At 40.6% G+C, this 27,530-nt stretch overlaps 1 protein-coding gene across 1 annotated transcript in view; it reads left to right on the top strand.

Moving 5' to 3' along the window:
- The window catches only part of vegfc (vascular endothelial growth factor c), a 59,304-nt gene that overhangs the window by 16,836 nt on the left and 14,938 nt on the right, over window positions 1–27,530 (top strand). The window contains exons 2-4 of the mRNA XM_053622136.1: window positions 7,034–7,241; window positions 8,081–8,271; window positions 14,591–14,730. Coding sequence (XP_053478111.1) covers window positions 7,034–7,241; window positions 8,081–8,271; window positions 14,591–14,730 — 539 coding nt within the window. The remainder of the gene's footprint in view (window positions 1–7,033; window positions 7,242–8,080; window positions 8,272–14,590; window positions 14,731–27,530) is intronic.

Below are 27,530 nucleotides of genomic sequence, written 5' to 3'. Positions count from 1 at the left end.
CATGTTTGAATCACCTGTGGTCTAATAGCATCCCACAATATGGGAATTCTCACTGTAGCTGTAACACAACCTCTAAGGACAGTTCTGTCTATTGAAAATCCCAGTAGCTAAAAGTTTGTAAGGCTTTTTTTTTTTTTTTATACCGGCGGATTTCCCGTTCTCGTTCCCATTCCTCTCAAGCCGGTCGTGTGATTATGATGAAGAAATATGATATAATCACATAAACCTTTGAGAAAATTGAACTCCATGTTTTATAATCATTGCGCATGGCACTACCTAATTGTGAGGACACTGAGGTCTGGACGTCCGTCGTTTCCGAAGGTTTCGTAAGATCCTCCCATGTCTCATCTTCAGTCGCTAAATTCAATAAGAACAAATAGCAATGTCCTGATGAATTCTTTGCAGTCTACTTGCATTCAAGGACTCAACTGACCTCAGAACAGTTGAGGAGGATGCTTTAGGTTTGTCCACAGACTTACTCAACGTTCTCAGATGACACGCACTACCTTTTAAGATCTGATTGAGAGATATGCGACACACATGTGATATAAATGATTTACTTTATGTGAGAACTTTATTATATGAATGTGAGTGTTGACGGGGTTTGTAAAATGCTACCTGTAAAAGTCTTAGCCGATTCGACTTGCTAGACGTAGTAATCGTCTCTGATGGCATTTTTAATGCATGCTTTTTCAGTAATCAGTGACGATCTGATAGATCAATGGGGGGATCAGCTGGGGAGTTAATCCGGTATTACTGCTTACACTGTATGTTCAAATAATGACCAATTCTGAGAACTGAACCAATTTCAGAGCCAAATGTGGTTTCAGATGGGCTTTAGAGATACTGTAGGCAATCAACGTTATAATATTTATTATTGACTTCTTATAGTTATTTGACGGGACACTTGAAATGAACGGCTTGAACCCCCAACCTACTGTAAATCGGATCTAACGTGTTTTGTTGGTGAGAAATTCAGGAATAACTTTTCAGTAGTTAATGCATGCGCCAGAAGACGCTAGAATTCAGCAGATGATGCCCTTGACTAATTTGCATATACTGTATATTACGTTATGTTCATTTGCATATCAAAGCATGTCCGACGCAGAAGAAAGATTTTCAGACTGTTTACATGTTTGTATTTCATTGTGTGTCGAGTGTTGTGGTTTATCACGAGCGCATGCTAAGTGCTTAATGACTCTCCTTTGCACGTAATTCATTCGATGGCACGTGATCACTTTGCTCAAGACCGACTGTGTCCGATGTCCTTGATAACCGAAGTGAAATGGGTAAAAACGTGGACGTGTGGAGAGTCAGTGTGTGGAGAGCGAGGTGGGTGGCTGCTCTAAATTTTGCGTGCATTTGCGACGCTGTCTGAATCTTCATCTCTTAAACACTCATTACGCTGCGTCATCGAGGACCGCTTTCCCAGATTAAACACGGCTGATGTGTAATCACAAAGAAAGTGAAAACAGTCATTAGAAATCGTCTGGGTTACGCACGTAACCCTGTTCCCTGAGAAGGGAACGAGACGTTGCGTTTAGCATAACACTGCGGTCACGCGCGCAAGGGCGCTCCCATAGCGTTATGCTAAACGCAACGTCGAAGTTCCCTTTGAAAGGGAACTGAGCTTACAAATAACGAACTTGTTAAAAAAACAAACAAACAAACAAACAAACAAAAACAATAATGAGAGTCTAATGTGATTTAAACATCAGCAAACTATCCTCAGACTGGAATGGAAAGGATTTATTTCATCGCTGTGTGACTAAACCCAACCGGAACTTTCTTATTCTTGTCTCTAGGAAATATTTGTGTCCTCTTGGTGCTAATAAAGCAACAATGAGCGCCGTTTATGGTTCAGACTTGATGCCTCCGAGCCCGTCGTCTCGTTCCTGCTCTATTTATGACTTAATGGATGAGTAAAAAATAGTGCATTGTACTGAGATGTTTCTGGTGTTACGCGACCTCGGTGACGTGTGAAGGTGTCCGTGCAGCTAGCACACACACACACACACACACACACACACACACACACATCACCATTTCACACGGTCCCTATTGTTTAGCATAGGAAACGGACTGGCAAGTTATCTCCACGATCAACGCAAACAAAAGGCACGGACGAGGCCCAGTACAATGGGCTCGTTCAGACCGTTCAGTGGGATTTGAGTTCTCTGAGCACAGATGAAGGAGCGTAACGTGGGACCGCTTCCTTCACGGACTGAATTTCTTCCTTCTGACACGATTCTTTCGAGAGCGATGAAACGATCCGGTGATTCCACGGAGACTGACAGTACATGTGAGACAGAAACGAATCCATAAAGCACAAAGCTGACTTACGAGCCATGTACACCGCAGGAGCGGCGCTTTCTCTGGCTGATGATGATCTATTTTTTGATGCCGCATTATACAGTAGACTGTCAGCTCTTGAAGTATTGGCACCCTTCGTAAAGATAGTGAAAACGTTTAGCGTTTTTATTCAGTTTAATGCAAAATCAGCACGATAACGCGAGTGAAAATGTAGAATCTTTAGAAATATCTGCACGAATTTCAGAATTTTAGCATCTGGTACATCCCACTTTTGTTTCAATCAGTACGTTTATACGGACAACGATAATCCGATATGAACCCGATTAAGACGATACTCTGATTAAGACACTAGCATGTAAACAGAGATTATTGATGACCTTAATCTGATTAAAGTCATACTCGAAGTAAACACAAATGGAATTAAGACGTGTGGAGTATTTCCTGTTTTAGTCGCATTATCGACGTGCGTTACAGACACGTACACACCTTAATCACACTATTAACGTCGTGTGGGAGTTTTCACTGCATTGTGCGACAGGACACGTACACACACGGCAGCGCTCAACAAGAGAGCACGGCTGCGTCCCAAACCGCGTACTTGCCTAGTATATAGTAGGAGAAATACATGTATCTCTATATACTATATAGACGGTAAGTACGCGGTTTGGGACGCAGCCCACGGCTTCAAGCAGTCGTCTGTTAGCACGACAGCACGACAAATAATTAACCGCACTTGAAACGTTCGTAAAAATTAAAAATTAAACACCCAAAACTGTATACGGTTCCATAACGAAGACCGACTGTACGTCGATACGTGAAATTCTGAAGGGACGTCGGACGACGTGGCGCGGGGACGTAATGACGTGTGCCGTTAATCCGTCTACGTTCTATAACACGTAACACGGGAACATGAATGGAGTATTCCAAAAGCGACTCATGTAAACACCTTAATCACATTATTATACGTCTTATTCAGAATAAAGTCAATAATTAGATTACTGCTGTCCGTGTAAACGTCGTCACTGACAGTGTGCGCTCGAGCTGGGCATGAACTCCACAAGTTTGTTAGATCAAAGCCATCAGAGCGATGTCTGAACATGTGATACAGTGGAAGAGATAAGACTCGAACCTTACGGAGGAAGGAGTTAACGTGGTCTTCCTGGACAAAAAAAAAGAAATTGTTTCTGGGACTTTTCTGCAAATTTGTAAATTCGCTCTTATGTGGAAAACCAGATTGATGTAATGCTGTAATCTCCTGACCTCATCTGAAAAATGTAGAGAATTCATTTTGCACAATGATCGTGTGCTGTAATCCAGGCTCATGTAGCCTAACTGTAGCGGTTTTGACTCATTAGGTGGTTTTTTGTTTTTGTTTATTATGAAAACAGATAGAATTGTACTTTTCTCACTTTCCTGTACATAATACGGAGTTTGTTTCTTTACCGCTGGTGTCGATCCGTCACGGCGCATGTCCCGGAGTCTCCCACACAGCCGTATCGTTTTCCCATCGTGAAGTGTGCACTGCATGCCGTCTGCGTATGTTTTCACACCCTGCCAAAATCCTGTCCCCCTGAGACTCTGGGCATTTCAACACAGAGACGCTTGTTTTTATCACCGCACACGGACCTGCAGTCTCGGTTCACGTCAAGGCCCTGCAGCAGTCGAGTGATGACACTTCGGTCTATTACGGACTGATTTACACAGTGTGGTTTTATGGAAGAGTGGAGATGCTTTCCACATCATACGGTCCTTATTTGTACACATGCAAAGTGTAGAGGTTGAGCCGGACGACTGGCTGGTTGACAGCTATATGGACTGCGTTTGTGCTTACAGTTTTGTTTGATTTCTAATTGATTAATTTATCATTTGGACAGTTCTGTTTTCTAGGCTTGTGCGATATAATCATAATCGATTCATCATCGATACGTGATATTACTGCGCCACAAGGTTCAGGGCGTTTACTCTGACTGTATTATTTGACCAGATCTGCCAAGCTTTTACACATTTTGTGCTCAAGCATACACAAAAAGAGCATATAATCGATCGGAAGGTGAGATGAGGTAATAGATGTATGAATCGGGAATGATGTGCACCTTTGTTTTGAACTCTCCGGTATGAATCCCTTTCGGGAAGCTCCGCCCCCTCCACCCATCTTGCTCTCGCTTTCTGTCACGGTAAATGGAGAATGTTTTGAGTTTGTTAATGTGAAATAAAATCTGTTCGTGTACGTTCGGCTTAGCTAACATGAAGACGTACTATGTAGCGCTAGGTAACAACAGTGTAATATAACGGAATTCAAACCCCTTATCAAAAAGATAATCGAGACTCTTTATATGTAAACATTTCCAAATGTTAAATGATTTCCAAATCCAATATCAAACAAACCCCCACCCCCGACCTCCCCTTATCTGATCCACCCGAGATTCCATCTTTAAATATAAAGAAAATGGGACGGATCAACATCACAGAAAGCCTAACTGAACGCCCTGTTAGTGTTGCCGTAGTTTAGCTACAGTCCCGATCTAGATCCCTCTGTCAGGTCTGGACAATATCTACTCTATGTGTACGGATATTTTCACAAAGAAGCCATTGTATATACACTAAGACCCTGAATTACCACAGACTTTGCATGTGCATGTAATAAGAAAAAGCTTTCTTTGTCATGTACAAAGACACCGGATTAGCGACTTATATCCTGGTATCCTGATCTAAAACGTTTACTAGCTGCTACGCTGATATTCACTGGTATTCACGGGAGCTCCAAGCTAGCTGTCCACGAATGCAGCAGTGATAACGTATACACCTGGAATACAGTCTGGAATATCATTTATTCTTAATTCTGCACTTTTTATATTTATGATTTCTTATTCATTACTACAATATTTGCTAATTTAACCAATTCGTGAACATTATACAGCATTGATGTGATCCTGACTGATCTCAGATGCTGCAGATTATGCTCCAGACTGTGCGTGTGTGTGTGTGTGTGTGTGTGTGTGTGTGTGTGTGTGTGTGTTTAGATGAATCACAGCGTTCACGATCCAGCGAACACAAATCACTTTTATCTGCTGGTAATACAGGCCAGAATTTCACCATGTCAGATCAAAATATTTTGCACAGCATGTTGGATGGATGATATAAAGCATTACTATTAATGCTATTACTTTATTGTGCATCTCCGTTCAGGGGCGGACTTAGCACTAGGCGAAGGTAGGCAACCGCTTTGAGCCTCCAGAAGCCAAGGGTGCGATAAAAATGCACATTATACATATACATATACATATATATATATATATATAGTAATTATTAATGCTAAATAAAATGTGCTGAAAACTTTAATATTGATGCTAAAACACTGAAGTGAGGGCCCCATTCCTATATTTTGCCTAGGGATTTTTAAATGGCTAACTCCGCCCCTGTCTCTGTTACACTTTTACACCACAGTGCTGTTGAGCTCTGGATTGGTCCGAAGGTGTCGATTCATCTTCTACAACAGTAAAATTCTAAGACTAATTCAACAGCACACCGAGGTATTTCTAAGCTCCATGTGTGTGTAGGTGTTAATTGTAGCAGTGCTTGAAAGTTTGAAAGAGACATTTTCATCCCGTCGTTTGAAAACGCCTGACTCTAATCTCACCTTGAAATTATCTGCTAATCCTGAGGGTTCACGTACTGTTGCGACTCACAGATATGTAATATCGGATGGTTTTCCTCAATAAATAAACCAGTCCGTCCAGGGTTTTGCGATGGCACCGATGAACGCAAAATCACGGAAACTCTACGATATTTGCAGGAGCTTGCGATGTTTTAAAATTAGCGCGGATTTTACGCGGATTCGGCAGAACGACAGAATTCAGCCGAAGCCCTCTTCGATTCACGTGCGTCGAACATGAGTACAGCTAAAAGGTCTCGTTTCCCAACAAACATCGCTGCGAAAGTGCGTGCAGGACAATGTCGTGCGATTTTGCGATTTCGCTGATTCGAGTGAGCTGCGTCACAAATTTTGGAAAAAAAAAAGCCACAGCAAAATCAAGCCTTTTTGGGGTTTGATCGCAACAATCACCAAAAAACTCCACAGAATCCTGTACGGATGATGAATGACCAATTTTAGGACTTGTGTGAAAAATTGATGATGTTTTAGGTCATATTTATGCAGAAATGTAGAACATTCTGAAGGGTTCACAAACTTTCAAGCACCACTGTATATTTTTGGGTACCATTTAGAGGCCTTCATCTTTAAACCTTTTTAACATGAATTGCCTCTAAATTGTGCGCTGGTAAAGGGGAGCTTTTATTTCAGCATGGGTTCTGAATGTGTGTGTGTGTGTGTGTGTGTGTGTGGAGGGTTTATTGGCTTATTCCTACATCATTATGGAAGTTCATAAATCAGAAATGACACCACTGGTTTTCTCTCTCAGAAACCAGTCGAAAACGGACACTGTTCATTAACAAACCTGTCTACAACAAGCGGATCTTATAAACGAGACCGTATTTACGTGGTGAAGGAGGGCGGCCATGCCTCCAGAGGAGTGCTGAATCTGTTGCTGTGTTGTTTCTGGCTCTTCGACTCAATCATTTTATGGCTTCAGAGTGAGCTTGGCTCAAATCTGGGATACTTTGCATTTAAACCTGGGAATATGAGTTCAGATGTTAAAAACACTTTATACGTCTGTCTGTTTGTACTTGTGTGTGTGTGTGTGTGTGTGTGTGTGTGTGTTAGGAGCTGTCAGAGCCGGATCTGGAGGAACAGTTGCGTTCTGCGGGCAGCGTGGACGAGCTGATGAGGCTACTCTACCCCAGTTACTGGAACATGTTAAAGTGCCACTCGAAACGTAGCATCAATCCTCGCTTCTCTCACAGAGACCCAGACCCACACTCAGAGGAGCTCTCCTTCGCCGCCGCCTACTTCAACCTCGATATATTTAAAAGTAAGCATCCCTTTAAATGTTTGCGTATTCTGACTCTTTAGACGCTGAGTGGGTTCGGCAAAGTTACAATCATATGGTGGGTCGAGTGAAGTCCTGAAGTCTTTTCTCTCTCGCTTACTATACCACAACAGTTTGCCAGTGATTACAGTTTTTTCATCAAAGAACGACACACCTTTAGGTTTGACGGTTAACGTTCTGGGTTACTGAGCGGAAGGTCGGGGGTTCAAGCCCCAGCACTGCCAAGCTGCCACTGTTGGGGCTGTTGGGGCTTGAGCAAGGCTCTTAACCCTCTCTGCTCCAGGGGGCGCTGTATCATGGCTGACCCTGCACTCTGACCCCAGCTTTCTGACATGCTGGGCTATGTGAAGAAAAGAATTTCACTCTGCTGTAGTGTATATGTGATCAATAAAGACTCATTTAAAAAAAAAAAAAAGAATAATAATTTAAATTACAGCTTCACCTCTGACGCTGGAGACTCCTTCCATAATTATTCAAAAAACCTCCTTACCAAAAATCATCTCCATATCCCTGATTATTATTATTTTTTATTTACTGCTGCATTAATAGTGTAGTGTGTTGTATGTTGGTGCAAGATAAAAATACTAAAAATGATGAAGTGCTTCCCAAAGCACTTGATTCCCAAATCGACTCAAATATTATAAAATACATTCATGATTTCAGTACTGAGAATAATTCATTATTGTTTTATTTGAACATTTCTGTAGTGTCATCCCAGATCAATAATGCAGAAAATGTCATTTTTTAATTCCTATTTTTTAAAAATTTATAAAAATCTAACGCTTTTCGTCTTCCTGTCTGGCTGTCTCCTCGTGCAACAGGTATTGAGGCAGAGTGGAGAAAGACGCTGTGCATGCCGCGCGAGGTGTGTTTAGATGTGGGGAAAGAGTTTGGGGCGGCGACAAACACCTTCTTTAAACCCCCGTGCGTGTCTGTCTACAGATGTGGAGGCTGCTGCAACAGTGAGGACCTCCAGTGCATGAACATCAGCACCTCCTTCATCAGCAAAACGGTGAGTTTCAATGTAGCGTGTGTGTGTATGTGTGTGTGTGTGTGTGTGTGTGTGTGTGTTTGATTTAGATCTGCCAGAACAATTCTACCACTATTCAAATATTCATAATGTTGACAGATATAAAAGGGAGAACGTCCATATATTATATATTATAGACACTATAGACATTATAGACACTGTAGACATTATAGACACTGTAGACACTATAGACACCATAGACACTATAGACATTATAGACACTGTAGACATTATATACATTATAGACACTATAGACATTATAGACACTGCAGACACTATAGACATTATAGACACTATAGACATTATAGACACTGTAGACACTGTAGACACTATAGACACCATAGACACTATAGACATTATATACATTATAGACACTACAAACATTATAGACACTGTAGACATTATATACATTATAGACACTATAGACATTATAGACACTGCAGACACTATAGACATTATAGACACTATAGACATTATAGACACTGTAGACACTGTAGACACTATAGACACTATAGACACCATAGACACTATAGACATTATATACATTATAGACACTACAAACATTATAGACACTGTAGACATTATAGACATTATAGACACTGTAAACATTATAGGCACTGTAGGCACTGTAGGCACTGTAGACACTATAGACACTATAGACACTGTAGACACTATAGACATTATAGACACTATAGACACTGTAGACACTATAGACATTATAGACACTGTAGACACTATAGACATTATAGACACTGTAAACACTATAGACATTATAGACACTGTAGACACTATAGACATTACAGACACTGTAGGCACTATAGACATTATAGACACTATAAACATTATAGACACTATAGACACTGTAGGCACTGTAGACACTGTATACATTATAGACACTGTAGACACTATAGACACTATAAACATTATAGACACTATAGACACTGTAGGCACTATAGACATTATAGACACTGTAGACACTGTAGACACTATAGACATTATAGACACTGTAGACACTATAGACATTATAGACACTGTAGACACTATAGACATTATAGACACTGTAGACATTATAGACACTATAAACATTATATACATTATAGACACTGTAGACATTATAGACACTGTAGACACTATAGACATTATAGACACTATAGACACTGTAGACATTATAGACACTGTAGACACTATAGACATTATAGACACTGTAGACACTATAGACACTGTAGACACTATAGACACTGTAGACACTGTAGACACTATAGACATTATAGACACTGTAGACACTATAGACATTATAGACACTGTAGACACTATAGACACTATAGACATTATAGGCAATTGGATAAATTGTGCAGTTAGTGGGCTTGTTAAAGTTGAGTTGGAAAACTGTTAAAAAATATTTACTAAAATAAACAGATAAATATATAATAGTGTAAATGTGAGCATGCATTAAATTAAAAGGTAAATATCAAGGAAAACCTCAAGTTAAATGATGCTGGTGAATATCTTTACTGCAGTAATAACAGGTTTTAAGAAATGTTCTGAGCAGCATGCTATTGCAAATTTAATACATGCCCTCCAGACGTATTAAATTGCACACCCGATCGTTGTTCCTGAAAAGACTTTTAACTTCAGGTTTAGCTTCAGTGCAGAATGAATCTATTAGCACCTTTAGGTAACTCTGTAAATCACATATTCTTTAAGACAGACATTGCAAGGATGGAATTTTACATCTTATTGTTAAACGCAAATCCTCTGTAGACCCTTTTAACAAATCATCTTGTACATTTCTTTTAGTGAAGCAGGACCTAAATTGTTTAAGGCACTAAAATGACAGTGTGGGTTTTTAAAGGAATTTGAGAGCTCGGAGTAATTTGTTTGTGTTGGAGAAATGGCTTTCTCCATTTTGACACTATTTTAGCTTGGTCTCCTTATGAATTACACAAAATAATATTGATTTGAGAAATAAAACGAGCTGCTGGATTTGCTTTTGTTTGAAGGTTAAGGCTGAGGATAGAGTTACATGTATGAAATAGCGTAGTGTATAACTGTGTAGTTTGATGGAGTGTGTGTGTGTGTGTGTGTGTGTGTGAGGACAACTGATTTCTGCGTCATAGACTTGTTTGGCATCGTCTTAACCTGTGACGTAGATGTAGAGAGTCCTGGATTAGTGAGGCTTGATTTAGGGGGGTCAAAGCTCTGACTTTTAGCAGCTAGGCCTCCCTTAATTGCACACAGACTGGTTTGGGTGGGTTGACCCCACGGGGCAGAGTAGGTTCCCTCCTGTCATTTAAAGGAAGACGCCGTCCTACTGGGCGAGAACCAGAATTCTCTCTGCCATTCAGTTGTCGTTTTTTTTTTCCGTCTAAATCCATGACCGCGACAGAAACCCATGTTTTCTCAGTGCAATTCTCATAGTACAACTGCCATGCTATATTTCTGATTTCCAAAATTTAAAAAAATAGGTTTTGAGTCCACTTATCGATATTATGACATACCGCGATACATCGCAACATGCTTTTCTGAGAGTGTCGCGGATGTCGTCAGCACTTTTAGAACACTAAACGTAGTGCTGCACAAAACAAATCGGATTAAAATCTCGCTCTCGATACGTTTCATAATGCAGTTCCACACGAGAGCAGCGTTAATTCTGCAGCATCGAATAAATCACAGCGCCACGTGACCTCATACAGACCTAAAACATGGCGAGTCTACGGAACAAAAAGGGGAGAAACAATGTGAGAATGCCATGAGTGAATCTTAAAATGACCCAAACATCCAATTATCCTAAACATGAAATATGACGTGTAAAATCCCAGTACATTATACGATTTAAATAAATAGATCGTCTCCTTTTACGAGAATTTACACACCCATGCGCTCTTATGGGAAACAAACAAACTATATTCTCACGAAAGCCACGCCTTTATTTAATGCGTTGTAAATAACTTGCAAATAAATGTATTTATATTCCGTACGATAAAACAGTTCCAGTCCCATGTCTTTTTGGCGAAAACAGCAGCATGATTATTACTTATCAGATCCATGGGTGTGTTTTGAAGATGTTTCTGGCTCAGTTTATATAAAATGAATCTTCTGTCTACATACAAACCCTCCCTTTTATTTCCCTCCTCTATAAACCCAGCCTGCTTTGTGTCAGAGGTTCCATGTGACAGACGATTGTGATTTCACATTTTTTTTCTTCTTGTTCTTCTCGACACTCGCCAGACACCTGTGTCAGCTTAACCCCTTCACTGTGCTACTTCTCCAGACCGCTTTAAACGGATCTCGGGTTACGTCTGACCCTCGTGTCACCTGCTTCAGATGATATGCAGGCTCAGCCGACTGTAAATATCCAACTAAAGTGCTTTTATTTTGGAGAGCGGTCCGGGAACCACTCGCTAAAAGCTGTTACAAGGGAATATAGTCTAGTAAATGTGTAAAAATGTGTGTTTAAGTGCTTTCCATGAATATAAGCCTACCTCAGATGACTACCTCATCCGTCTGCCTTGCTACTGTTGTTGATAAACAGTAGGAGCCAATGGGCCTTCAGAGAGCCCTTCTTCTGCTTCTTCTTCTTCTTCTTCTTCTCTCCAGCCTCATTCTTAGTCCAACTTTCTGCTTAGCTACGTCCGTTTTTGTACGAAGTCCTAAATAAATCTGGTAATGAACCGTCCCCCTGTAGTGAGGCATGGAAAACCAATAGGAGGCGAATTTTCCAAGAACTAAAATAGTGGTTTGGGGGATTGTAGAGTTTTTATTAGTGAGCTTGGAGTATTTGTTGTGCTGCCAAATGCATCGAGAGGGGCTGGGTGTCTGAGGCCTCGGCAAGTCCTCATCACTGTGGACAAATCGAGCCAGGATACACGCAAGCCGGAGAACCCGGGCGTGAGTTTCTGACGGGGACAGACATGTGCCGATACTCATTTCCTGTCTCAAAATTACTTTCTATATCAGACATCATCGACTGGTGCAGAGCAGTCCGGAAGCAGACGCAGCAAGTATCACAGCGGTTTAAACCAAGTACTCGAAAATACTGTCCATTGTTCGGCGACTCCAGTTTTCGAGTCATGCTTCTGCAGCAGATCCTCTGATGTGATGTGCATGCGATATGTTTCATTTCGTTTGTATTTTATTTACCCTCCTATTGAAGTTCTGACATGGCGGATTTGTTTATTCTCCGCTTCAAGTTTTAAACATATCTCAGCTATACAGAGTCACAAGTGGTAACATGTCACACCAGAGCGAAACAAAACATCAGCACTTCAAAATAACGAGTCAAATTTATAGCCATAAACGAATCGTTAATGTTCAAGCGTTAAAAGTTAACTGTTGTAGCCGTTCTGTAATGCTAGTCGCTTAGAAACACCTTGGAAAGAATGGAAAAATATAGAGCTGTACCTTCTGTATGCTGTCGCTCCTAGCACACTGCACACGCGGCTTTTGTTCACCAGTAAGTACTCGCTATCTAGGAATGATATAGATTAAAGTTCTTCTGCTGAGCTCTTTTGAGCGGTGCAGTAATCCAGGACCGATCGCTCAGATTACTTTAGAAATTGTTATGTCAGATTTTATTCAAGTGTAAAAGCTTCTATCTCTCCAAGATACATTTGACAACCAAACCCATCACCTTGACCACCTTCCATACTCTCTTAAGGGCTCTTTGGTTGCCCCTCTTAAATACACCAATAAATGTACAGTAGGACTCTACAACACTGACTATGTTTACATGGACAGCAGTAATCTAATTATTGACCTTACTCTGAGTAAGATAATAATGTGATTAAGGTGTTTGCATGAGTCGCTTTTAGAATACTCCTGTCATGTACCCGTTTTACATGGTATAGAACGTAATTAGATTAACGGCACAGGTCATTACGTCACCGCACCACGCCGTCCGACGTCCCTCCAGAATTTCACGTATCGACGTACAGTTGGTCTTCGTTATGGAACCGTATACAGTTTTGGGTGTTTTTTATTTTAAATTTTTACGAACGCTTCCAGTGCGGTTAATTATTTGTCGTGCTGTACGTGCTAATAGACGACTGCTTGAAGCCGTGGGCTGCGTCCCAAACCGCGTACTTACCTACTGTATAGTAGCCGAGATACATGTATTTCGCCTGCTACAGGCCTATAGTAGGCAAGTACGCGGTTTGGGACGCAGCTCTGCTCTCTTGTTTGCCGTCAAACGGTTGAGCGCTGCCGTGTGTGATCGTGTCCTGTCGCACAATGCGGTGAAAACTCTCACACGACGTTAATAGTGTGATTAAGGTGTGTACATGTCTGTTACGCACGTCGATAAAGCGACTAAAACAGGAATACTCCGCACGTCTTAATTCCATTTGTGTTTACTTCGAGTATGACCTTAATCGGATTAAGGTCATTAAAAATGGCTGTTTACGTGCTAGTGTCTTAATCAGAGTATCGTCTTAATCTGGTTAATAGTGGATTATTGTTGTCCATGTAAACGCACCGAGTGTTTCCCTATCAGAAGGTTTTCCTTCAAGACCTTTAAAGAATGCTTGAAGAACCCTTTTTTAAAACGAGTGTGTATATTAACAGGGTAAGTGTGTGAAACAAACTCTAAATTATTTGTTATTATTTCTTCTTAATACCTAAAAAAAAAATCAATGAGGTGTTTAAAGATTTATATACACTCTACTCAGTACCTGGTACACTCTTAAAAAGGGGTTCTTTAAGGGACTAAGAGAGGTTCTTGACTATAATTACAGAACATTTACATTTACAGCATTTGGCAGATGCACTTATGCAGATCAGCTTACATTTGTCTCATTTATACTACTGAGCAGTTGAGGGTTGAGGGCCTTGCTCAAGGGCGCTTGGTAGTCCTGGGATTTGAACTCACAACCTTCCGATCAGTCTTAACCACTGAGCTACCACTTCCTATATATATAGAATATAATTTGAAATGGTGTTCAAAGAAAAAAAAAAAAAAAGGAAGTACATAACATTTTGAGCACAAAACCAAGCATTCTTTGGTCTTTTTTTGTCTTAGTAACAGGAACTGAAGGATGTGCAGTTATTGTAAAAAAAAAAAAAAAAAAAAAAAGGTCTACGTTGGAGTAGTAACAGTAACATCTGACTATTTTACTATTATTCCTAACTTAACGTTCTCTCTATAACGCGATCAAACTCATAAAATTTATGTTGCTTGTACATTCTTTCACTGTTGCTTTAGCTGCTTCTGACTGTACTTTGCTAAGACCTAACGTTGTTACATTCAGGAATCGGATTCATCATCTGTCTTTTTATTGTTTTGTTTTTTTTGTTATTTCTGAAGCTGTTTGAGATCACAGTCCCCGTGAAGCAGCCGCCCAAGCCGGTCACCATCAGCTTTGCCAATCACACCTCATGCAGCTGTTTGTCCAAGCTGGACGTGTACAGACAGAAACACTCCATCATCCGGCGAGCGCTCCCAGAGTGAGTTTCCTCTCTATTATCCAACTATTATTCTCATGCACTCTGCACCACTGTAACCCAAGACCCGACTGTAATAAATCAGATGACACTTATATATTTGGTGTGTGTTAGCCTTGGAACATCGTCAACATGGCCGGATGTTTAAGATCAAGCTAAAATCATTTACTGGCATTTAAATTAATTATTGAACATGCTTTGGATAATTATGAGCATTTCTCAGAGTGTCGAGCACAAACGATGATGGATGTGGCCACGGCTAGAGGGACGTTTACAGAAGATCAGATCTCCAGCTGAGCACATTTGATCCACACTCCCGAAGTGTGCTTTGGCTCTTCGGGCTCTCGGTGGAGTCGAGCCGAGATGGATGTGTGTATTTTGGATGGTTTAAGATCTCAGTGGCGCACGGTAGCAGAACAATTTTAGATCGGCCATTGGTTTCTGTAGCCTCACGCAGTGCTTCCTGAGAGGAACTTCCAGTCAGGGTTATAATGAAGTTACCATTCAGATACGGATACTTAAAGGAAAGGTTTGGCAACAATAAAGTGCTTTGCTCTCGGAGACAGTTTCGATGGTTCCTTAGGGCGCTTTCACACCTATCAGTCTGTTTGCCGAGCACAAATCAGAGTGAAACCGATACTTTTGGGTTGTTTGCTGTTTTGTTTGGATTCGTACCGCAAATCATTAAATAAACCAAAAGGCAAAAAGAAAAAAGGAAACATTGGTTGAAGGCCAATAATCATGAAACAATAATCATAAAATTCTTTCATTTATTCATGAGAAATCCATCCACCCATCTTCTATACCACTTATCCTTCCTTCAGGGTCACGGGGGAACCTGGAGGCTATCCCAGGGAGCATCGGGCACAAGGCGGGGTACACCCTGGACAGGGTGCCGATCCATCGCAGGGCACAATCACATACCCATTCACATTCACATTCATACACTACGGACACTTTAGACACGCCAATCAGACTACCATGCATGTCTTTGGACTGGGGGAGGAAACCGGAGTACCCGGAGGAAACCCCCACAGCACGGGGAGAACATGCAAACTCCGCACACACAGGGCCACGGTGGGAATCGAACTCCCGACCCTGGAGGTGTGAGGTGAACATGCTAACCACTAAGCCACCGTGCGCTCCTTCATGAGAAATATGGCAAGTAAAAAAGAAACAAGCGTAGAATCCCAAAAATTACTTGAGCAGAGAAGAGACAGAGCCAGCAATCAGTAAATGGTTTAATAATTACATAAATAACTAGTTTAAAACATTTTGTGTGTCACATTTTTCTCAGTTTTTCTCATTTTCTGCAGCACTACAGCTCCGTCCTTTGTCTCGTGGCTCAGTTTTAAAGCTCTCATCTACAAAAAAAAAAATGTGTACAATCCAAAATACATGGCGTGTTTGATTCACTTTCTGTAGTCGATTCAGAGTCGAATCATTTTTTCACAGTTATACTTTAACGCTGCATAGCTTCCTGTAAGAACCCTTAAATAACCCTTTTTCTTGGAGTGTATGCACTAACAGGGTGAGTGTGCAGAACATATTATTGGTAAAAAAAATTTCTTCGTAATACTTAGAACCTGTCATGGATTAACATTAACAGTTAGTACAAATGGATTAACATTAACAGTTAGCACAAGCGCTAATTCAAGTGCTTATCCTTGGCGCTTGGTACATTCTTATAAAATTGTTCTTTAAGGGTTCATTGGATAATTAAGAGTTCTTGGCCTTTTAAAGTGGTTTTACATGGACCCCTTTCTGACAGGCAATCACTCTATTGTGGGGGGAAAAAAAACTAAACCAAGAACCCTTAAGTGCACTTACATCATAACAGACATGTCTATTTAAAAAAATAAACAAATTACCACATGCAGTCAGTGGTCCAAAACATGTTTGTTGTCTGATGGTTGATCCTTTAGTTTTTGTAGCAAGCACTTAGATGAAGCAAGAAGCAAGTGTGTAAACTCAGATTGAGTTTTATGTATTGTATATACATATACAGAGTCAAAAACAGGCCAAGGTCTCAACCAGGAACACAGAACACGGAAATCGTAGACTTACAGATCAGACTTCTCAATGAAACAAATCAAACTAATCATGGAATAAACATAGTACAGGTGCACACATTAGAGGAACAAACCAATGACAGCATGTCAGGAGCAAAACAGGAACCTTGAAGCGCAATGCCAAGGAAGATTCCGTAACAGTGATCTTACTCTAATTTATAAATACGAGCCTGAGCATTACAGTAGCCTTAACATTGTAATGTTAAGGGGGCGGCCATTCGATAATCACTATTTTGTTTACATTTACGGTTACGGTATTTAGCAGACATCCTTATCCAGAGCGGCTTACGGAAGTGCTTTCTGGTCTTGCATCAAAAACATCTCCTCAAGCTACTTCAATAGGTCAGGCTGTGAGAATGCTATCTTAAAACCCTGTCAGAGAGGAGTTAGTACAAGCGCTAATTCAAGTGTTTGGTAAGGACTTACGGCTTTTACTGTTTAGTTGAAGGCATCCAGGGAGAGTTCATTCTACCACCTGGGTGCCAGGACAAGAAAGAGTCTTGATACAGCTCTTCATTTTATCTTGAGGGGTTAGTGGATCCAGTTAAGTCGTGCTGGAGTCTTGTAGGAAGTGTGGTGCAGATCAGGGTTTCTTGAGTGAGGTTGTGTAGGTGGGGGCCGGTCAGATTTTTGCTTTTTCCTGTAAGCATTAGAGTTTTTAATCTGAAATAAAGCAGTGATGGGGTGATGTGGGAGAACTTGGCGAGATTGCATTCTGCATCAGTTGCGAGGATTGGATGGCATGCAAGGGCGGACCTGCCAGGAGCAGTGATCAGAAGTCCGGTGTTTGCTTAGCGTGGTTTGGTACATTCCTGATCCATAGAGCATAATAAAAGTGTGACGTTTGACTGTAGAGTTGTCTAAGGATAGTAATATACAGAAGCTGCATTTTAAACCTAGGTGACTAAACAGCAATTTTGGGCTTGCATTTATAAATTAATAACAGCTGTAGAACTGGTGCAAAAGTAAACGTCTTAAACTTTGGACACCAGACTTACGTTGGCTGTTCGATCACATTTGTGGTAGTGTATTGTGTAAATCTTTTTTTTCCATTGCCTTTCTGATCAGATTAGTCGGAAACCATGTGTAATCACGATGTAAATCTTAATTGTGAATGGTTGCAGCCAAAATCCATGGTGCATATAATGTAACCAGTAATGGTCAGACTCTATAATTCACCCAAATGCTGCACACTGATGTCTTAAAAGCATAAGATATGAAACACATGATCACTGTTACTCAGTCAACCTCGGGTCATTTCCTGAACACTTTACCATGACCCCGTGTGTGTCGAGACAGATGGATTGAATGAGATGCTCTGTGTCGTTACTCATACTTTCATGCAAAACTATAAAGCAAGCTTTCCCATCACTTGCCTGGGGAGGACATTGAAGGTAACACCTGCCATATTGGTATTTTAACTATGGGCATGAGCTCAAGTTCCCACAACAGACTTGATGTCGATAGTACATTCACGTACTGTACAAACAGCACAATCTAACTCAATGCATTATTGCACATTGAGTTTGCTTCTTCTTTTTTTTTGTTTTTTTGCTACCTAATCTTCAGATAATGGTTAACGCAAATGTAAATGAGATGCCAAGTCACCTTGATCTCTTTTTTTGTGGGAACTAAAACTTACGCATTTAAAAATTCCAATTGGTGGGTATCAGTGTCCGTGTCCTTCCCTGGTGGTTAATGGGAATCTTGCTTACTAGTTTTCCACAGGAAAACAAACAATAATCTTGTTCTCTTGGCAAGCCAATTCACAGGGGAAAAAAAGCACAAAGACATTACACAAGTTGGGTCTGACAAACAACAATGTAGCCCGAGGAACAACTATCATGTGTTTTGTATCTCCAGTTCTCTGAAGCACTGATCGTCACTGTACTGTTCGTTAGTAAGCAATTTGAAAGTGTTTATCATCTGGTATCTCCGTTGAATGTAATGGATTAGCCTTGTAGCCTGTGCGTGACACACGTCAGCATGCGGAGAAATACCTCTCCATGCTATCATGTGGATAAGAAAGCCTCTGCGCCTTCTTCGTTAGCCAAGCGGAGGCTGATTGATTCCACATGGGTGATGATGGAGCCAGTTTATGCCTTGCAGAGTACGACGCTGAAATGTCTGCACGGGAAGACAGCAATTCATCTCGGGGAAACGCGGAATGGTGTTTACAGTGGCAGTGTCATCGCATAAGCACTTCTTTGTGCAACAGGAAGCTTCCAGAGAGTCTGCATTGGTCGCAGTTTGTGTATGGCGTCAATTATAAAGCATGCACGAGATGAAATATGTCCAAAGCCTGTAACATAACAGGCTTGGAGCTTGTATTTTGCTTCTTTGTGCGAAGTTAGCAGAGTCTTAAGTCCATAGTCTTATTGCGCATTCAGAAATGAACTCGTCAGGCTGTGCTTTGGAAATGGAGATGGGGTTAGCTGATAGAATTGCCCTTCATTTCAATAGTTCACAACATAAGAACATAAATATAAACTAGCTAAAAAACTAAGCTGAATAATTTAGCTAGCTGGCTAGCATGTAGCTTAAGTCTTGTATACATGTAGAATAAAGGTAAAAGACAGCAGATACAAGACAAAGCTGTCGGGAGTATAAACATTTACCTCAGATATGTTGGTAAATTGCTCAGAAAATACTCTCTATTACTAAAATAACACCATAACCAGTGTTGACTACTTTGTCAATAGATTTGTGACTTTTAGTCCCCTCTTGACTTTATTTTTGAGCAAAAATAATAAAGTCCTGCACTTGATACAGCTCTCACAACTGATGTTTATAGCAGGTTCACTCAACTCACCAGCAGTGGAAAGCCTGACTGAGTTATACTCGTGCAAGCTGATGTTACCAAGCACCACTCTCTGATTTGTTGGGAACACCATTGTTCCCAACGACCAATCACTGACCACCATTGTTCCCAATGACCAATCCCTGACCACCATTGTTCCCAACGACCAATCACTGATCACCATTGTTCCCAACGACCAATCACTGATCACCATTGTTGTTTCCCAAACACCAATCACTGTTCACCATTGTTTCAAAAAACCAATCGCTGATCACTGTTGTTCCCAACAACCAATCAATGATCACTATTGTTCCCAACAACCAATCACTGATCACCATGGTTCCAAACATCTGATCAATGATCACCATTTTCCAAATGACCAATCCCTGATCACCATTGTTCCAAACATCTGATCAATGATCACCATTGTTCCAAATGACCAATCCCTGATCACCATTGTTCAAAACATCTGTTCAATGATCACCATTGTTCCAAATGACCAATCACTCATCACCATTGTTCAAAACAACGGATCAATGATCACCAGTGTTCCAAATGACCAATCCCTGATCACCATTGTTCCAAACATCTGTTCAATGATCACCATTGTTTCAAAACAACCGATCACTGATCACCATTGTTCCAAATGACCAATCCCTGATCACCATTGTTCCAAACATCTGATCAATGATCACCATTGTTCCAAATGACCAATCCCTGATCACCATTGTTCAAAACATCTGTTCAATGATCACCATTGTTCCAAATGACCAATCACTCATCACCATTGTTCAAAACAACGGATCAATGATCACCAGTGTTCCAAATGACCAATCCCTGATCACCATTGTTCCAAACATCTGTTCAATGATCACCATTGTTTCAAAACAACCGATCACTGATCACCATTGTTCCAAATGACCAATCCCTGATCACCATTGTTCCAAACATCTGATCAATGATCACCATTGTTCCAAATGACCAATCCCTGATCACCATTGTTCAAAACATCTGTTCAATGATCACCATTGTTCCAAATGACCAATCACTCATCACCATTGTTCAAAACAACCGATCACTGATCACCATTGTTCCAAATGACCAATCCCTGATCACCATTTTTGCTTGTTCATATTAACTCATATTAACATGCTTTTTTGATAGGCAAATAATAATTACAGTTTAGTGAAGATGGAAATTAGTCTGTGACCGCATCTGCCGACTTCTACCGACTTTTAGAGCATGCATTAGCTACTTTCTCCGGAAAAGAATTAGCAGCGCTGACTGTAATTATTCTAAGCACTGAACACAATCCAAACTTCCTCATGTACAGCCATATTGAGAAACATCGACATTATGTCGGCGCTAGTGGAGTACATTTTGGCTTCCAAATTTTTGAATACCACAACAGTTTATGTGAAACCTTCTCGTAAACATGGTTAACATGACCTCATACGAACGTAACATTAATCTAAATGGATTCACGTCTTTGAGACAGTTGTGGTTCTCCATTCAACACGGGGCAGTGTTGATGTCAATGTCTATGTATAAGATCATGTTGCAGTGCACCGAAAGTTGGCTGACTGTGGTTTTTACAGCTAACATGATAAGTGGCGAGTATTCTCAAGCCGACTAGAATGGAGCTCAAGTTAAATTTGATTAGTCAATCGCAATACACGATATAAAAGTCGACATTAGCTAAGTTAGCAGAAATGCAGCACTATGCTAATATCCTACTTTAATCATTTTTTAGCATTATTTTTACCACTATACTGTATGGTGACGGATGTTTATTTAACATTTATGGAAGGAGTCTCCAGTGTCAGCGTTAACACAGAGTCATTATATCACCTTGGTCCTGATTATTTTCCTAAAACAGCACGTGTTTTATTCCTTACATAACTTGCAGGCATTTCTTAGCTGGTTTCAGTCACCTCTTTTTATTCTTTCAGCTGAAGATTTCCGTGTTTACTGTGAGGTCATGCGGTGATGTCACACACGTATCAAAGTGCTGCTGTGGTATCTGGAGTTGTGCAGCGTAATGCGAAAGGATTGAGAGCTATTGCGATAAGCTGGCACTTTTATTCACTTTCACTCTCTCTCTCTCTCTCTCTCTCTCTCTCGCTCTCTCTCTCTCTATTGCACAGTCTGTTTATCTCTATTTTTAGCAGCCGTTTAGGATTGTTCGTGATTTTAATTTTATATGATATACGAGTCCTCGGGTTCAGGACCTGCGTTTAGAAAAGCTTTGCGAATTACTCTTAGACTACAAAAATCGGAGTTATAAATTAAAACACACTAATTTTGAAAGCGTTTCTCCTGATTCGACCAGTCAGGCGCGACTTTTAGCTTTTAATATTTTTAACCCAATTAAATAATGCTAGCAGCCATTTAGGATTGTTCATGATTCCTCCGGACTTAGTTTTCCTCTAGGCTCAGTTTTCATAGGTCTATAAAATGCTTTGTGAATTATTTTTATGCTAAAAAAAAAAAAAAAAAAGCACACGCACATTTTTAAAGAGTTTCTCCTAAACTGACCAGTAAGGAGCTAGATTTAGCCTTAAGGTTCTTTGTGACTATAGTCGCTGAACCCTTTTACAAGCCAATATAAGTCAAGGCAGGTTTTGACAGCCAGTCAATCAGTGCTCACTGGGTATTTTCCCCACTTTTCTTTTCTTCTGTTTGCTTCTCTTTCTGTTCCCCCCTCTCCCCCCCCCATGCCACTCTATGAGAATCTCACCTGAAGTGACATTTGACTCTGCATGCATGTTCTCGTCGTACTCGCGTTAACAAAACCCAGGCCTCTTCAGGCTGACGCTGTTCGTGATTTCCAGTTGCGCAACAGCAACTCAGATACCAAATATTACATATTCTAAAAATAGCATCCCAACACCATTGAGACACTGAGATCACTTCTGAGGAATCTCAATCCAAGAACTTGACGAAATCGCGTTGCTCGGATGGTAAAAATTTAAGCACTTTTGTCCGGTAATCTGGAGCAGCTTTTTTTTCCACTTAGCATATGGGCATTGGGACATGCGTACGTGCGCAATCCTACAGATGTAAATCGGGAAACTGGGGCGTGCTCGTGAAGGGCAGAACTCTAGGCAGCCTGTAGCGAGGAATGAGACGCAGCCATAATATCTACCATATGAGCCGTCTCTACAAAGCCATCCGGAGAGACACTAGATCCTATCTCTGCTCGCCGGTATTCAGCAGTAAAATGGCATTAAAGACATACGCTCCAAATTAGCTCGGCTTATAGATCTTCTTTCGGACACCTTGCCGCTGTAAACCGAATCGTATGTTTCGTGTTACGCAAGGTGCGAGTACACATGTTAGTCATCAGATAAGGCGTTCTCTGCTTCGCGTAGCCTGTGTCATAAGCCTTACCCTCCTTTATTTTTTTTTCCTCAGGGCTATGTAGGAATGCATCGTGTTATTAAGCCTCTGGGCATGTGGAAATTGGAAACATGTTGCGAGTTTCGCCCCGTGTGGCCCACCGTGAAACCAACACGGTACGACGCTGGCGATTAGTTTTATTTCACGGCGCGTAGCGTCGGCCGCCCGGTCCTGTTTTTCCTACATGAAAGATTTGAAAAGTCCACGTCAGTTCACTGCTTTTGGAATAAATACACTGGAAAAAAATAAATAAATCAAAAGACGCTCGAATAGTCTTTGGAGTTTACGACATGTTACACAATGCAAGCCAAATGAAATCCAAGCATATTGGAATTTCAGGGTTCATTACCAAAAGCCTTTTATTACATCACTTAGGGCACACTAATGCAATTAAGGCTAATCAGATTTTTTTCTCAAGACGCTAACACCCTTCACTAATATAAAGAGGTTGTTTTTCGTTCAAGTTTCAACATTCCACATGAACACAACACTCTGTGGATATTCATGACTTAATAGCTCGGAGTTTATGCAATAAGATGGAACGCACTGAAATTCCGTCGGAGGTTCTTGTGCAGTTCTATGTGGCATTTAGTGTTAATTAATGTTTAATGTTTTAATTAATGTTCCATAACAGCAGCTCATATATCAGTGTGCTTGTTCTAATATGTTATCGTTTCCATAGTAACAACTCATTCACAAGGACTTGTATGATGGAGAGATTTTTATTTTTTTTTAAACACGCTATTTAACACAGGAAAAACGTGTCAAATTGTAGAGTTCATGAAATTGTCTGTTTATTCAACGTTTAAGGAAGGAGTCTCCAGTGTCAGCTCTTCGTAACAGTCTGTATGGCTGATTATAGCTGCTGTAACATAAGTGATAACAAGAACTTGTTTTGCAGAAGTTCCACAACTATAACTATAAATGGATAAAAAGTATGATTCTTTAAAAAAACAAAACAAAAAAAAAAACAATAAATTGTCAATTTGGGATGTGTTGCTATAGCAAAAGAATCAACTTCTGGATGTTAACAGTAACTCCATTTCATCACACCACAGCGTTGTTGATTGTTTTCCTGTAACAGCATTGCCCCAAATGGTTTTATTCTTTATATCATGCATAACACACCATTTGCGACGCAGCTACTCGTATTTCCCAGCTGCCTAGCAACAGTTCTGACGACTTCAACCACATACATGAATGCAAAAATATCACGTTACGTATCATGTATCAATAATATCACATTGACTACACTGACTAGGTTTACATGGACAGCAGTAATCTTATTATTGACCTTACTCTGACAATAATGTGATGAAGGTGTTTACATGAGTCGCTTTTAGAATACTCCTGTCATGTACCCGTTTTACATGTAATAGAACATAGTTCGATTAACAGCACACGTCATTACGTCCCCGTGCCACGCCGTCCGACGTCCCGTCAGAATTTCACGTATCGACGTACAGTTGGTATTCGTTATGGTACGGTATACAGTTTTGGGTGTTTTTATTTATTTATTTTTACGAACGCATTAAGTGCGGTTAATTATTTGTCATGCTGTACGTGCAAATAGACGACTGCTTGAAGCCGTGGGCTGCGTCCCAAACCGCGTACTTACCATCTATATAGTATATAGAGATACATGTATTTCTCCTACTACAGGCCTACAGTAGGCAAGTACACGGTTCGGGACGCAGCCGAACTCCCTTGTTTGCCGTAAAACTGTTGAGCACTGCCGTGTGTACCTGTCACAAAACGCGGTGAAAACTCTCACACGACGTTAATAGTGTGATTAAGGTGTGTACATGTCTGTAACGCACGTCGATAATGAGACTAAAACAGGAATACTCCACACGTCTTAATTCCATTTGTGTTTACTTCGAGTATGACCTTAATCAGATTAAGATCATCAATAATCTCTGTTTACATGCTAGTGTCTTAATCAGAGTATCGTCTTAATCGGGTTAATAGTGGATTATTGTTGTCCATGTAAACGCACTGATTGTGTGCATTAAACAGTTTAATGGTTATGTGCTAGTGATATTGTCAACCTTAGTTACTAGCCATAGTAGGCTTGGTGTGCATATTTCCCAGTTGTCTGGCAACTGATTTCTGTTTCCTATGGATATTTCAGCTCAAAAGATATAAAAACGCATTTTAAATGATATAAACCGAATCAAATTTACCCAATTCTGGGCCTTATGATACAGGGATATTGTTTGCAGTACTGATTAATAATAAAATAGTTTCGTATTTCAGAGGTGAGCGATTTGCAGATATGATGTCATGTTATTGCGATGAATTCTTACACTTTTCCAAAGAGTATCATGTGTATTGTCTGTACCAACACCTAACAATTCCGCTGGCACTCAAAGTAACAGGTAGCTGACTGGAATTTTCCCTTCAGCCAACTTATTTCAAGCAAAGCTAAACTGTGATACGCGTTGTGGAAACATCTTCACGTATTAGAGCCCATCCCTGTTGTGTTTCAAAGCTGTGAGTGTGTGTGTAAGACCGCAGGCGCTGCTTGAAAAGCTTTGATGACATGACCCCACACGACTGCCTGATCCAGACAGGTCATACATCAGCCTTGCGGTTGGAGGTGCTGATTGGACGCTCGGGGCTGGGACGCACGGATAGGACCTGAGAATAGAAGTGAAAGCTACACGTGAAGACAGGCGTGCTTTAGAAGTCTAGTGCCCCGAGGTCGTGCCAACCGGCCCTGACCTCTGCCCTTGTAGTAAAGGGAGATTAATGAGGGCGAACCTGTAACTCGAGCTGTAACATCCTACCACGGTCTCTGCACGGTGTGAGGCTTTACCACAAACACACTTTCACACACGTGGTGCAAAGGTCTGAGGTAGGGATCGGCAGGGATGCTTGAACCTCGAGTCATGAATGCAGAGAAGTAAGATTTAAAAACCAAACATCTGATCATCGAATGTTTTTCATGCTATATCTATACGTTGTGTATTGTTAGTATCCGTCACTGTTTGTCAACAGCGCAATATAATCCGATAACAATGTTAACACAAATTTTGTACGATCGCTATTTTATCTTAAGTTAACTTGCTCAAAGTGCTGTAAAAAATCTAATGATGAAAAGTAATGCAATAGAATGTACAGACCCCTCCAAAACTATTGGAACAGCAAGGCCAATTCGTTTGTTTGTGCTGTTTGTACCCCAAATACATTTGGGTTTGAGTTCAAAAGATGGACATGATACGTGAGTTTAGGATTTCAGGATTTCTGTTCTAGATGTGTTAAACAGCATAAAACATAGAACCGTTTGTATCAGACCGCCCAATTTTTTTTGACGAGCAAAAGTATAGGAACAGATAAATCTTGAAGTAAATTAAAGTAAATAACATAATATTTGGTTGCATATCCCTTGCTTGCAATAACTGCATCAAGCCTGTGTCTCATTGATATCAATAAATTATTGGTGTCTTCTTTTCTGATGCTTTTCCAGGCTTTCAGTTGTTGTTTTTTGTTTTTTTGTTTTTTTTAAATGCTGCTCAATTGGGTTAGGGTCTGGTGATTGACTTGGCTAGTCTAAAACCTTCCACTCCCCCCGCGTCCTGATAAAGTCAGTGTGTTTTGGATCGTTGTCCTGCTGCATGGTGAAGTTCCTCCTGATTAATTCGGATGCATTTCTCTGTAAATTGTCAGACAAAATGTTCCTGTAAACTTCTGAATTCATTCTGCTGCTACCATCATGAGTTCCATCATCAATAAAGATTAGTGAGAATGTTCCAGAAGCCGCCATGCAAGCCCAAGCCATGACACTACCTCCACCATGTTTCACAGATGAGCTTGTATGTTTTGGATCATGAGCAGATCCTTTCTTTCTCCACACTTTGGCCTTTCCATCACTGTAGTAGATGTTAATCTTGGTTCCGGAACGTTTGTGGATCATCTCTGTAATTCTTTGCCGAATTACAATCTGTTTTTTTCCGATTCTTACTGCTGATGAGTGGTTCACATCTTGTGGTACGGCCTCTATATCTCTGCTCTCAAAGTCCTGTTTCGAGCGGTGGATTGTGATGCCTTCACCCCTGCTCCATGGAGGTTGTTGGTGATGTCACTAACTGTTGTTTTGGGGGTTTTTCTTCACAGCTCTCACAATGTTTTTCATCAGCTGCTGTTAATTTAAAGAGATTTAAGAAACTAAAGACTCCACCCTACTCATTCACTTCCTCAAAGAATTACTCCACCGTTTTTATTATATATTTATATATATATATACATTTTATTTGATTCCTTCCTTTTTTGTTGGGAGGTAAAACTCTGTTTACTCTCTGGGAAGCTGTTTACAGCCGCCACTTTTTTTTTTTTTTACTGCACACTCAGAGAGTGAGAGGATGTTACCACATGTTGGCGTTCATTAAAGCTTTAAAGAAAACTGTCGTTAAATTTCGACCAGACTGCACGTTTAAGTGCTCTTAGTGGGGTCGTGTCAGTGCGTTTTATTTGTGTGAACCGCACAAACACATTCACATATCACTGCTTCCAAGCGGAGGATTTGT

Source organism: Ictalurus furcatus, chromosome 3 (assembly GCF_023375685.1).
Source record: "Ictalurus furcatus strain D&B chromosome 3, Billie_1.0, whole genome shotgun sequence".
In the NCBI taxonomy this organism is placed as follows: Eukaryota; Metazoa; Chordata; class Actinopteri; order Siluriformes; family Ictaluridae; genus Ictalurus; species Ictalurus furcatus.
The sequence above is the reverse complement of the archived record's forward strand: the minus strand, read 5'-3'. Positions and strand labels throughout refer to the sequence as shown.